Raw genomic sequence first — 13,490 nt, forward strand, 5'->3', positions numbered from 1 at the left:
TAATACATAATTATGCAGATAGCCTAAGAAGATAGAAGGATTTACATCGTATTGAACGACGACCTCGAAGTCTTAAAGAAGGTTAGGACTTATATTGTGTAACATGATTGTGCAGGAGCCTAAAATGGTGTGAGGATTAACGTTGTGATAGCAGACAACCTCGAAGTTCTATATATTATGTTGTTTAAAGCAAAAAAAACATTTTATTAAGGTAGATCCGCTTCATTTTGTGTCTTGATCATCATCTGAAGTTGTCGTCATCTGCTCAAAAAGCTTGTTCCGAGTTTCTCATCGTGACGGTTTTGGGTTTAGGATTTATTTGTGAGCATGCAATTAATGTTGAGTCTTATGGTCGTCGTAGGGATCCACCTAGCATGTATCCTATTCTGTCTACCCTAGGAATCTTTGCAAATACAATAAATTAAATATGTTATAAAATGCAGTAAAGGTTAGTGCAATAAAAATGAAAGAAGTAGTGCTTACCTGTTGTAACTGTCGTTGCTGCAATGTTAGCATTGTAAAAATAACACAATAATACACAAGGTATTAAACAAAGTGCAGAGAAGACGCAAGCATATAGTACAATGTAAATGCATGTATAGTAGATCAAGGTCAGGTGTAAGAATTTAAGTTATTAAGGGAGCTCAGAAGCAGGACCGAAACCCTCACAATTCTCAAAGGACTTCACAGGCAAATTATCAACATCATGTACGTGAAACCTAACATAAGGTAAAAAGCTACCGGTCCTCAATCTGATCTACATAACTGATACATGTACTTATTAAAAGTAACATTTTATAAAGGAATTTCAATGTCATGTAGATAAAAACTATAGGTTTATATAATTATATGGGGCTTCATTCAAAAAATACATTTTTACTTATTGTGTCTATTTTAAAAATTGGACATTCATGAGTCAATCACACAAACAATCTAAGACTATGACTACTGACTACCGATGAAAGTAACCACTACTTTCTCCATGAAATACCAAATGATTTAGGATTTAAATAATATAATTTAAAAAAAAAAATTTTATAACTTGTTGACTTACTTTTCCACCACTTACATCACACACCAGGCATAACCGCAAGTGACCGTTACTTTTGCCATGTATGCAATGGCCCCTAATTTTTATCAATTTTATATTCTTAAAATAGTCTCATAATATTATCAGAATAACGTAACATATATTAAAAAAAACATATAAACAACTTTAAAAGATATTTTTATTTGGAAAACATTCCATCAACTTAAATTTATACTACATCCACCAAATGCCAAAAAAAAAAAAAACATTAAATTTTACAGCGTTATTATAATAAATATACACAATTAAGAAATTGAGTCATCATTTTTTTTCTCTTTTTACAAAATCGATGAATAGATTTCACTAGAAAGGACAACTTAAAACCACACTAAAGAATTTTATTTTTGACTAACTTAAATGTGTCATTGGGATGAAAACTTTAGCTGACTTATTATTCTCTTCATAGACGTCTGATAAAATTGGTGTCATACCAAAAAGATTAGCAGTCCCTACGCAACAAAGATGCAAAGATTGATAGATGATCCAAAATTTTTCAAACGATAGCTCGCTCAAAAATTCAGATAAATTTACCCATCCTTCTCCCAATTCCTTTATATGTTGGGATAATTGATTTCAATTTCTTCTTCATTTGTCAGCTCAAAAAAAAAACATTAGAATAGTTAATATTTTATTTTTTTTTTAATTTTAAATATAAAAAAGAGAGTTAAAAGTTGACACAAAAAGTCCAATATGCAGTTCCCATTTGATAGTTAAATGGACCCAAACAATAAAACAATCCCTGACAAATAAAAGTAAAACGTTTACACAACTGAAAAAAAGAGGATTGAAATATTTTCACAGCAATATATATATATATATATATATAGATATATTGTTTGTTTTGGCAGATAACAAGGAGAAATAGATGCGCTACAAGAAAATAAAATAAAATTACCGAAACCTCCAAAAACTAGTCAATTCAGGCAGGCCCCGATTTAAGAAGATGCACCACTACGCAAAACCTGAGCTTTTTTTGGCTTTCTCGCGGCAATCTGAGTCTCCGGCTGCCACAGCCACAATCATAGCAAAACAGACTTGAAGATGAATGAAAAAAAACAGCTAAACAGACAGGAGAGGCATTTACAGACATACAATTCAATTCCTATGCACTTACATATCTAACACCTCAAGTTTATTTTTTTACATTTATGTCATCCAAATCTTTCATATCACATCAAATATGCTAGTATTTTGAACTTTTAAAAAGTTATACATAGGAATTATGCGATGGCAAAAGAGACTTAAAAGATGAATGAAATGAACTAAACAGACAGAAGAGGCATTTACATACAATTCAATTCGTATGTACTTAGATATTTAACACCTAAAATTTATTTTTTTACTTTCATGTCAATCAAATCTTTCATATCACATCAAATATGCCGGTATTTTGAACTTCTAAAAAGGTGCACATCTTTCCATGCATAATGGGGTATTATATATATATAAAAATTGAATTTTACGATTTAGATATGTAAACAAGTAGGAATTATGTAATATGTATAAAAAATCTTCCCAAACAAATATGAAGATTACCTCTTTCTTCACTGGCTCTTCCTTCTCAGACAAGATCAGTTCAATGTGGCAGGGGGAAGACATATAAGCTGTAAAAAAAAATGCTTATATGCATATGCATACATATATCACAGCAGGAAACTAAGAAGGCCAAATCGGGGAAAAAGCATACGGTTAATTCGGCCGTGAGCACGGTAAGTCCGGCGCCTCTGCTTCTGTGCTTGGTTGACCTGAATGTGAGAAATGTAGAGGGCATCCACATCCAGGCCTTTGACAACAGCATTGCTCTCAGCATTTTTAAGCAAATCCAATATGAACCTGGCGGATTTTACAGGCCAGCGACCCTGCCCGTTGGAATGGCGGGCCTTGGCTTGGGCGGTGCCCCCCCCCCGCCGCAGTACCTGCGAAAAGGGATAGCTTGCTTGTGGGCCATTACATCCTCCAGATACCGCTTAGCCTTAGCCAAGGGCAGCTTTCGGAGGGCATGGGCGGTTTCTCTGGTATTCTGTGGGTATAAAAGGTTAATCAAATCAGTGTATGGATGTTTGGTGGGGAAACTCTCATTTCAGAAGATAGGAAATATACGAGAAATTTTCAGAAATCATGATAGAGAAAACATCAGGAAATTTATACAACATAGTTATGTCATGCACTAAATAGTTGTACACCAGAAGCAGTCCAGCTCACTAAAAGTTGATATGGAACAAATCCCAAAAGAAATTTTAGCTGTCATGCATGGTTAAGGTGGCATATATCGAAAAATTCAGGCTTAGGTATAAAAATACATTGGAATTGAGTGGGTATGTAAATCTTCCATCATAGTTTTACACAAAAGGTCATGTTTATTTCAGAAAAATGTACATATTTTATTTTTTGAAACCATAAAAGATAATATGCTATAATGATTTGATTTATACTTCTGAATTAATTGTAAGTTAAAAAACTAGTTCAATAAAAATCAATACGAATCAAATTTTATAATGTGATTGCTCAACTAGCTTAATAGCAATGTTTTTAAAATCACGCTTCACGAGCAAAGAAATGTGAAGCCCGTACAACCATTTTGTAGAGGCACCAAAGTTGATTTGTAATTTTTAATTTTTTATTTATTGCAGTAAACTACTAAAATTGTTCAAAATTTTAATTTCAGTTCATTCTTATTGTTTGACTTCTTTAAGTCGTACTTTATATATGCATATTTTAATAGTTTTATATAACCTATAAGCGCTTTGGTTAACAAAACATCACTTGGCTAAGCGAGTTGAAGCAAAAATAAATCCGTGTGCATTGCGTTGTGCTTTGAAAACAGTGCTTCATAGAAGCCCATTTTTTTACAATGTAATGCATAGGTATAAATAACCATAGAACATTGAAAGTGCAAATAAAAGCAATAACAATCATTCTTTAGAATAATGATAAGTAAAATAAACAACAGAATTTTGAGTAGATAAAGATACTATGCCATAAAAATCATTTGGAGTGAATTAATTGAAAATTAAAATATGATTAATCTTATTTTAAAAAACTTGGTGCAGATTTTGAATCACTATTTGATGAACTGTATGACATTGATTATCAGCAACAATTCACCCAACAGTGAATTTAGTTTCCCTAGCCGAGGCCATAGAGATAACAGACCCCTGTTTTCCATTTTAGACTAACGCCCTATTTGAGAAAGTTTTCTGTCTGCTTTACTTTTCAGAATACAGTTCTGTTTGGGGAACTAATTTCTCGCAGCATTTAGAAATTGTTGTAGTAGAAAACTATTTTTTTCGGTCTGAGCTGTTAAAGTATGGTGACTGCTTGAAAATTGTGATCTAACTTTTTTAAAATAAAATAAATTTGTAATAGCCACCACAATTTTTAAAAAATAATTTATTCTACAGCAGTTTCACAGCTGCTTTTTTAAACAGCAGCAGCTGCCCCAAACAAACTAAATAAATCTAAGAGAATAAAAATCAATACAACCAATTTTGATGATGAAGCTGCTTAGCTAACTTCCTAGAAAAAAACCAATTCATTTTTAAAATATAAGTTAGAAAGTATAAACAATGACCATTAAGAAGCATAAACGTAAACAACTGTCGGTTAAATGATCACCATAAAATTTTGATTAGATAAATATATCATATCATACGAATGATTTGGTCAATAATTCAATTCACAAAATTTGAAAATGTAATGTTGATTTTACGATAAAAATTACGACAAAAATGTGTATCACTGTGTGCTGAATCATATGCCATTGATTATTTGACAATGGTTCAACCGATAACAATCAACATGAGGCAACGTGACAAAGACACAACACCCCTGCTTTTCTTTTCAGACTAAATAAACCTAGCAAGCTAGAATCAATAATTAGTTTTTTTTTTTTTTTTGTTGTGTAACGAAACTGAACAATTAGCTAGATAAAAATTCAATTTGCTTTTACAATATAAGATAAAAGTACAAAAAATAACATATTGTTTAGCATGTTGCTCAGCAAATGGTTAGCATCACCATATGAATGATTTGGTTTGTACTACAATAAATTCACAAAAAAAAATAAAAATTGACCTTGACCCTCTGATAAAAAAAGCATTGCAAATAATCTATATCATTATTTACTGAACCATATGTCATTGATTTCTGGCAATGGTTCACCCAATAATAATGAAGTTAGTCTCCCTAAAATTTACGAGAGGCCAGGTCATGCAGACAACAGACCCCTGCTTTTTCTCTTTAGGTTAAGTAGATATAACAAGATTGAAAACAAAGCATAAATAAATTTCCATGAAGCTACTCAGAGCTTCATAGAAACCAAAGATTTCTTACAATAAAAATTGAAAGTACAAAAAAATATATTCTTTAAAATGATGGCCAGGACAGGTCGCCCTATGATGATAGAAAACATTGCCAAAAATGTATATCATTATTTACTGAACCATATGTCATTGATTTTTGGCAATGGTTCACCCAATAATAATGAAGTTAGTCTCCCTAAAATTTACGAGAGGCCAGGTCATGCAGACAACAGACCCCTGCTTTTTCTCTTTAGGTTAAGTAGATATAACAAGATTGAAAACAAAGCATAAATAATTTTCCATGAAGCTAGTCAGCAAGCTTTATAGAAACCAAAGATTTCTTACAATAAAAATTGAAAGTATAAAAAAATATATTCTTTAAAATGATATGGCCGGGACAGGTCACCCTATGATAACAAAAAAGCATTGCCAATAATGTATATCATTATTTACTGAACCAAATGTCATTGATTTTTTGGCAATGGTTCACCCAATAATAATGAAGTTAGTTTCCCTAAAGTTTACGAGATGCCAGATCATACAGACACCAGACGCCTTCTTTTCTCTTGAGGTTAAGTAAATAAAGGCAGATAGAAATCAAAGCATAAAAAATTTGTCATGACTCTACTCAGCAAGCCTCATAGAAAACCAAAGATTTCTTAAAGTAAAAATTGAGATTATAAGATAAGGCATTCATTAAAAAGATGGCCCGGGCAGGTCACCATGATAACAATAAGGGTCTGCAAAATGATAAATCAGCAATGATACACGTTCAAGAAAACCAAATAAAATCCACTCAATCATTCTTTAGAATGATGATCAGAACAAAAGCCACTTACAAAAATCCTACTTCAAGAATCAAATAACCCTAAAATACCTAAAAATAAATCAAAAAACCAACAAACAAATGCTAAGATGCAACAATAGAATGTATAAAACTCAATTAACCAAAAATGTGTGTACAAACAAACTTCTTGCACAACTTAAAAAAAGGTAAAAAGATTCAACTCACAATGCAAAATTTTAACAAGTTCACACCTAATTTCAAAGATATAAGCAACCCCTTATTTTGGTTAGGGTTAAGATCTTGCTAAAAAATCAAAAAACAATTAATCCATTACAAAATGTGAAAATTTGGGAAATTTCACAGCTATGAAAAAAGAAACAGCAAGCCATAATTCTGTTTAGGTTAAAATCTCGCCCAAAACTCACAAAACAATCACTCCATCACAAAATAAATGCCTTATTTGCAATCTAAACCACTACTAAGCGCTATACAACAACCATAACCTGACAAATTAATGGAGAGAAAATAGCCAGCAATAAGTGATGACCTTCACAAAATATACACATGCCATAAAATTCTTTAGTAATGTGAAAATAGAAGTGCTATGTAATGTGCGTAAGCTTTTGATTGCTCTTATGATGAAGACATACATTGGAGCTTTATTTAAAGGATCTTCTTACACACTCGAGTGAAGTGGAGGTAGAAGCATAAGTCAAAGAAAATTATATGTAGGGTTTCCGTAACACCCAAAAGGTCCACAATGAGTAAAACAAACTTTCACCTTATCAAATACCCCGATTGTCACTATTAGTTTTTTTTTCCTTCATCATAAGAAAAAAAGAAAACAAACTATTTTTTCAACTTAAGGAAACAAACTAATTTCTGTTAAAAACATTTAGAAATATTTACAAACAGATCACTCAATTCTTGAGTAAAACAAACTTTCACCTTATCAAAAGAATATTTCTGACCAAATGCCTCAATTATTAATATTAGTTTTTTTTTTCTTTATCATAAGAAAAAAAAGAAAATTATTTTTTTAACTTAAGAAAACAAATTAGTTTGTTTTGAAAACATTAAGAAATATTTACATACAGATTAATCAATTCTTATGAATTTGCAAATCTAACACATAAACTTCAATTTCTTTACAGATATGTCACCTTACCAATGCATGAAAGGTGTTCAATTTCAAAAAGAGTAAAGTGCCAAAATAATCCCCAACTATTTACATGGGACCATTTTAGTTCCAAGAGTTTATACAAGTATCAAATGCAATTGTCTAATAGTCCCCATACTCTTTAAATTGGGGCTGAAATAATCACCATTGAAGATTATTAGAACTCAATTTTAAAATAGTCGAAACAGATTTTGCACTTCTATGAACTCCGGAATGAAAATGGCCCTATGTAAATAGTCGGGGGCTATTTTGGCACTTTATTCATTTTAAAAAGATAAAATAGTGGTATTTTTTACATGATATGAAAGATTTGGGTGGTTTAAATGTAAAAAAAAGGTTTGTGTTGGATCAAAAAAACCATAAGAATTGGGAGGTATGTATGAAAATACCCTGAACATTAAAACCAAGTTTGAGGAGCTCAATACTAGATTTTTCTTTTTTTTGTTCATTATAAACAAAATAGATAACACAACAGTTTTTTTGGCATTTTAAAAAAATAAGTTGTTTTAATAGAAATTTTTTAGATGCTTTTAATATTTTAAAAAAAAATTCCTCAACCCACTCCTAACTATGCCAACTCCAACAACCACATCTTCCTCCAAAAGCAACTACAAAAATTGCTAAAGCCAACTTTTCATTTTCATCTCCAGCCTACTACACCTCAAAATGTCCACAATCACCTCCCTTTAAGATGTTGAAAGGTACTAGTTTGGCGACAAAAACAATGCTCCAACAATTTAATGGCTAGCCTCAAATGTCAAAACTCTAACCATGGATTTAAACAACAAGCCTACTGCCGCATAAAATGGAGGACTCAAGAGATAAATTTGCAGGACACCAACAACAGTTCTTGTTGGAGACGGGAAAAAAATAGTGGGATATGGAGGACCTACACTAGAAATGGTCATAAAGAGTAACCAATGGATTTAATGCATAGCCGATAGATGTTGCAATCAAAGTAGTCCTTCCTTGATGGAAAGTTTACAAAGCCATTGCTGATGATTTTCATTGATAGTTGTGTTGTGCTAAAATGATGATTTGACGATGAAAAAAGTAAACAAAACATTTTTTTTAATTTGTTTAAAATAACAAATGCATAAAAAATGAAACATGAATTTATTTCACATTAGAACATAAATAACATAAAAATAAAATAAACTAAGATAGCTTATATTAAATAGTAAGCATAAAATTAAACCAAAAAAATGATACCCATAAAAATGAAACAAAAAAAGGATAACAGAATCAATTATGCACAACAAAAAATATTTGAAAAGAAAGCAAACGAAAAAAGTGGCTATCTTAGAAAGAACAATCTGAATTTCAATAAAATGAGATCCAACATCCTAATGAAATCATGTCTAGCCACACTAATTAGAATGCAATTGTCTGGTCCTTACTTTACACAAAAATGGATTATATAATATTGAAAATTTACAACATACATTGTCATGAAATAATAAATATAATACGCCACAATAATTTGATTTATAGATGAGATAATTTGTCAAATATATGATATGGGGAATATAACAAAAAGCAGCAAAAAGCCTATTTATAATGTTTCATGAACCATATGTTAATTGTTAAGAACATTACATCGAATAACAATGGAATTAACAAAAAGCAGCAAAAAGCCTATTTATAATGTTTCATGAACCATATGTTAATTGTTAAGAACATTACATCGAATAACAATGGAATTAATCACTCAGTTTAAATAAAAGTTTTGCTGGATTCATCAATTTTGCATAAGTATTTTTTTGGGTGCTTGGTGAAAAATAAAACAAATTATTGCTTAGGGCCCCAAATTTTGTTCAAATCAAAAGTTACAACCTTACAAACATTAGGCTGCCTCACCACAGGAATGCATGCTCACTCACTCTCTAATTCAATTTCTCTCTCAAAATTTTACGAGAAAACAGGAAAAAAAATTACTTCACTTGCAATTGCTTGCACAACCAAACTAGAAAGAAAAAAAATGCTTCACTTGCAATTGGTTTACATCCGCATTCATTTACATCCAACCAAATAGTTCAAAGTAAACTAAATACAATGCATTTATTTTACATTCCATTTTCAAAAAGCATCCACTCTCAATGCATGCAACCAGACAGGCACTGAAAAAGAACCAAATTGCAGGGACAAAAGACTCATTACTTTGCTTTTTTATAAATCAAGTTAGATGATATATCATATATAATCATTCATACAAGGAACCTACCAATTTCCAATTGATTTTTACAGTCCAATGTAAAATAATTGATACTGATTAACCATTTAAAATGAATATAATTGCTAATAACGCAAATAGCACATGTGTCCAAAGTATGGAGTGGCACAATCTATGTAGACGGTGTGATGTGAGGTGCAAGTTAGCTTCCTACAAAGAACAAAGACAACACCAATTTTCCCTTCATCAACAAAAATGATATTTTTTTAGCATCATGATGCGCCTACCTTTTTCCATGGAAGCACAATTATCTCTCTAGCTTGCATTGAAGTCTGCTTTAAAACCGGTTACTTTACTATTTTCTATTCTTTAAGGAAGGTTTTTTCTAATTATTATTTTGAGACTCTTTCCTATTTTTTGGTTTGGTTATTGAAATCATCTCTAACGTCACCTTACAAAATTGATGCCACCGGGCACTTTTGGCATATCACCTAACAAGAACCACAATCCCCTTTCCATTGATATGTTTTGACTATTGTTTTTTTTTAATGGTTGTTTATCTGTTTGTTTGATTTCTAATGTTAGTCATGTGGCCGCAGAATGATTGCTACCACTGACCACTGAGAAAGAGGTTTCTTAGGAGTGTAGGCAGTTTAGTTTGCCTTCATTTCATTTAGGCTTCACTTAAGGCTTCTAAATTTTAGAAATATTGTGATGTCAGAATATGCTATAAAGTTAAAAGTTTAACTTTATTGTGATTTAATCTTAGAAACAATTAGTATGGAAACAAATTCATCAATTTTTTTTCAAATCGCGCTCCTTTTTTTTCATTGGATGAGAACAATCATTGAATTTCATCTATCAATTCCACAAACATGAATGTTTAAAAGTTGGCCTTATTTTTTCTTGCATCAACTTATTTCAGCTAACAAATTTAATAAAAGCAAACAACAAAAATAATAGCCCCTAATAAATACTACACTATCTCTCAGACAGGCTACTTATCAAAAGTATGAATAGTACCCAGGATACAAAATCCTGATGAAGTTCAACTTTCTGAATCACATTATCCGTGCAATGAGAATGCAATGCCTGGCACTAAAATATAAAATTAAGAGATCCAAACACTGTGAAATCAACAAATAAAATCAACTGATCATGCAAACACTTCTGAAAGCACCTTGAAATGAACCCTGAGGTCCCGCCCCATCGCCTTCGTAGCTGCAAAAGAGAACGAAAAATCAGATTACATTGTGCCAGGAATGAAGAAAACAGCCTAAGGATACGCAAAGATCTATTATTCACTACCAATAATAGCGAAGATTGCTTACACTTGGTAGGGTTGGATGGCTCTTTCGAGTATTTCACCTGCTCATGAGAAATAGAAGGATGGACGAATGGTTAGCACGAATTATCAGGTAAATAAAACAATGAAACGAGAGGAGAAACTTCGACCATGATGCCTGGTTGCAGAGGTCTCCGTCGAGCGGAAGGGTTGGTGCCGCAGCCTCCGATTTTTCTTGCTCTCCGCTGGCCAACGGCGGATCACGAAATGGAGGATTTTATATAGAAACCTTGAAACGAAACCCTAAATCGATGAGCAAACGACCCCATCCCTAAATAGAATATTGTATCTATGCTTCCCGGCTCCAATCAAATTATATAATCTACTGTCTCACTGAATAAAAAATAAAACCTGTTATATTTTATGCATGATCTGACTTGCCATATCCATTTTTTTTAAAACAAAATCAATCACATCGAATAAATTTCTTTTTTTTTTCTCTCGTTGAACTAAAAATATTGATGATAGAATCGAAAAAAAACAGTTAAAATTTAAAATAGAGGAGATAAAATCTGAAAATAATGATGAGATGTTTGAAATAAAGATGATGGATTCTCAAAATATTAGTGAAAAGTTTGAAACGGATACGAGTTTAGTTGTGCTTGAAATATGGACATTAATTTATGAATCTGAAAATAATGATGAGATGTTTGAAATAAAGATAATGGATTCTCAAAATATTGATGAAAAGTTTGAAACGGTACGAGTTTAGTTGTGCTTGAAATATCGACATTAATTTATGGCATTATTGTGGTATTTATGTGATGTTATTGGGGTAATTTTGTGATGTTATTGAAGTGTTTTTTAAGTGTATTATTATAGCGTTATTGTGGTATTTTTGTTGTGTTATTGGGGTATTAGTGTGATATTATTGTGGTGTTATTTGAATGGTATTGTGACGGTTTTGTGTGGTATTCGACTAGTGCTATTGGTGTGCTATTATGGTGATTTTGTTATTAATGTGGTGTTATTTATGTGTTATTGTTGTATATTTGTGATATTATTCAGATGTTATTGCAGTGTTATTATTGTGTCATTTTGACATTTTTGTGATGTTAATGAGGTATATTTGTGATATTATTATGATGTTATTGCGGTATTTTTGTGGTGTTATTGAGGTGTTATCAAGATGTTATTGTGGTATTATTTGAGAGATATTTTGACGGTTCTATGGTCTTATTCGAATGGTGTTATTACGATGTTATTATTGTGTTATTGCATTATTATTGTGGTGTTATTTAGATTTTATTGAGGTGTTATTGTAGTGTTATTGTTGTATTATTATGGTGTTATTGTGATATTTTTTTCGTATTATTGTAATGCTACTGAGGTATTATTGCGGTGTTACCGGTGTATTATTGTGTAATTTGACTGGTATTGTTATGACTCTGTGGTGGTATTCAGCTAGTTTTATTGGAGTGTTATTATAATTTTATGATGATATTTTTGTGGTGTTATTGATATGTTATTGCGGTGTTATTATGTTGTTATTTTCGATATTTTTGTAGTGTTAGTGAGGGGTTATTCGATTGTTGTTTTTGTGAATTTTTTTTGTTTTTATTTTTATTTTTATTATTTTCATGTTAAAGGAAGAATGCATTAGAGTCATGAACCAAGCATCTTGACATCCAAGTGGTAATAATTGATTTTTCATTGTTATTAAATTTATTTTCGTTGGTAGAGATTTGTTCAAAAACATTTAGGAAATTGAAGAGTTACCAATTCTACAATTAAATACACATAAAGCTAAGTTAGTACTAATTTAAATCCCATCTCATCTCTTGCTAGATCAGAGTTCAATGAAATATAAAGGCTTAATTTACAAAGAAATATTCAAAGTAACCTGAATATTGTATTTAAAACAAAAAATTAGTGCAATATTCTCATGAAATTTAATCATAATTAGTTAATTTTATGCATATTAAATTTACTTATAAAAAATGGTTGATAACAAATCTTTAAAGACTCAAATAAAAAAACAAAAAAAAACATTCATGCAATTGCATTTCATTGTTAAATAAATATTATTTTTCTCACAATCAATTTTGCAAGAGAAAAAAAATACATAAGGGGTGAGTGTATTTGTACTTTGAGAGGGGAATTTGAGAGAATTTGTAAGGGTTTTGCTTCAGCATCGTGTGGAGCATTATGGAAGACTTTGTCCATGGAATTTGCTACTCATTACAAAGAGAAAAAGCCAAGTATCGAGTTTAGTATTGTTTGATTTATGTTGTAAACACATTTGATGAAATTGCTTGGATTAACTGAAGTTTTCTATTGTGTTCAACATGTATAGTGAGTATATTTCTTATACTTTTCTCTTGTGATTGTTATGTTAGATCTGCAGGATCATTAATGTTATGGAATTTATTTTATTGGTTAATGTGATGAGTATTCTTCTAGGCTAATTTACATTTTTTACTGGTCATACAACTTGTTAAACTCAGTTGTGACCCATTAGGACTCGAGAGAGTAATGACGAAACAACATAGAATATTCACATTGTTCAAATGGCTATGGTGAAGTAGTCATAAGGCACTGCAATTTAGAGAGATGTGTTTTGATAGAGTTTGAATGAGGAGTTTCTAGGGTGACAACTCGAAACAAGAGCCAA

The 13,490-nt window shown here is 31.2% G+C and overlaps 1 protein-coding gene across 1 annotated transcript; it reads right to left on the reverse strand.

The window, feature by feature from the left end:
- Positions 1-1,904: 1,904 nt before the first annotated feature.
- Positions 1,905-11,187, reverse strand: LOC110031170 (60S ribosomal protein L17-like). The gene is given in 7 exon segments (XM_020734251.1): positions 1,905-2,094; positions 2,627-2,694; positions 2,778-2,993; positions 2,996-3,110; positions 10,712-10,752; positions 10,863-10,899; positions 10,987-11,187. Coding segments are annotated over 7 exon segments (549 nt in total). The 5' UTR covers positions 10,990-11,187; the 3' UTR covers positions 1,905-2,025.
- Positions 11,188-13,490: the final 2,303 nt, after the last annotated feature.

This window comes from Phalaenopsis equestris, unplaced genomic scaffold, assembly GCF_001263595.1.
Source record: "Phalaenopsis equestris unplaced genomic scaffold, ASM126359v1 Scaffold000781, whole genome shotgun sequence".
In the NCBI taxonomy this organism is placed as follows: domain Eukaryota; kingdom Viridiplantae; phylum Streptophyta; class Magnoliopsida; order Asparagales; family Orchidaceae; genus Phalaenopsis; species Phalaenopsis equestris.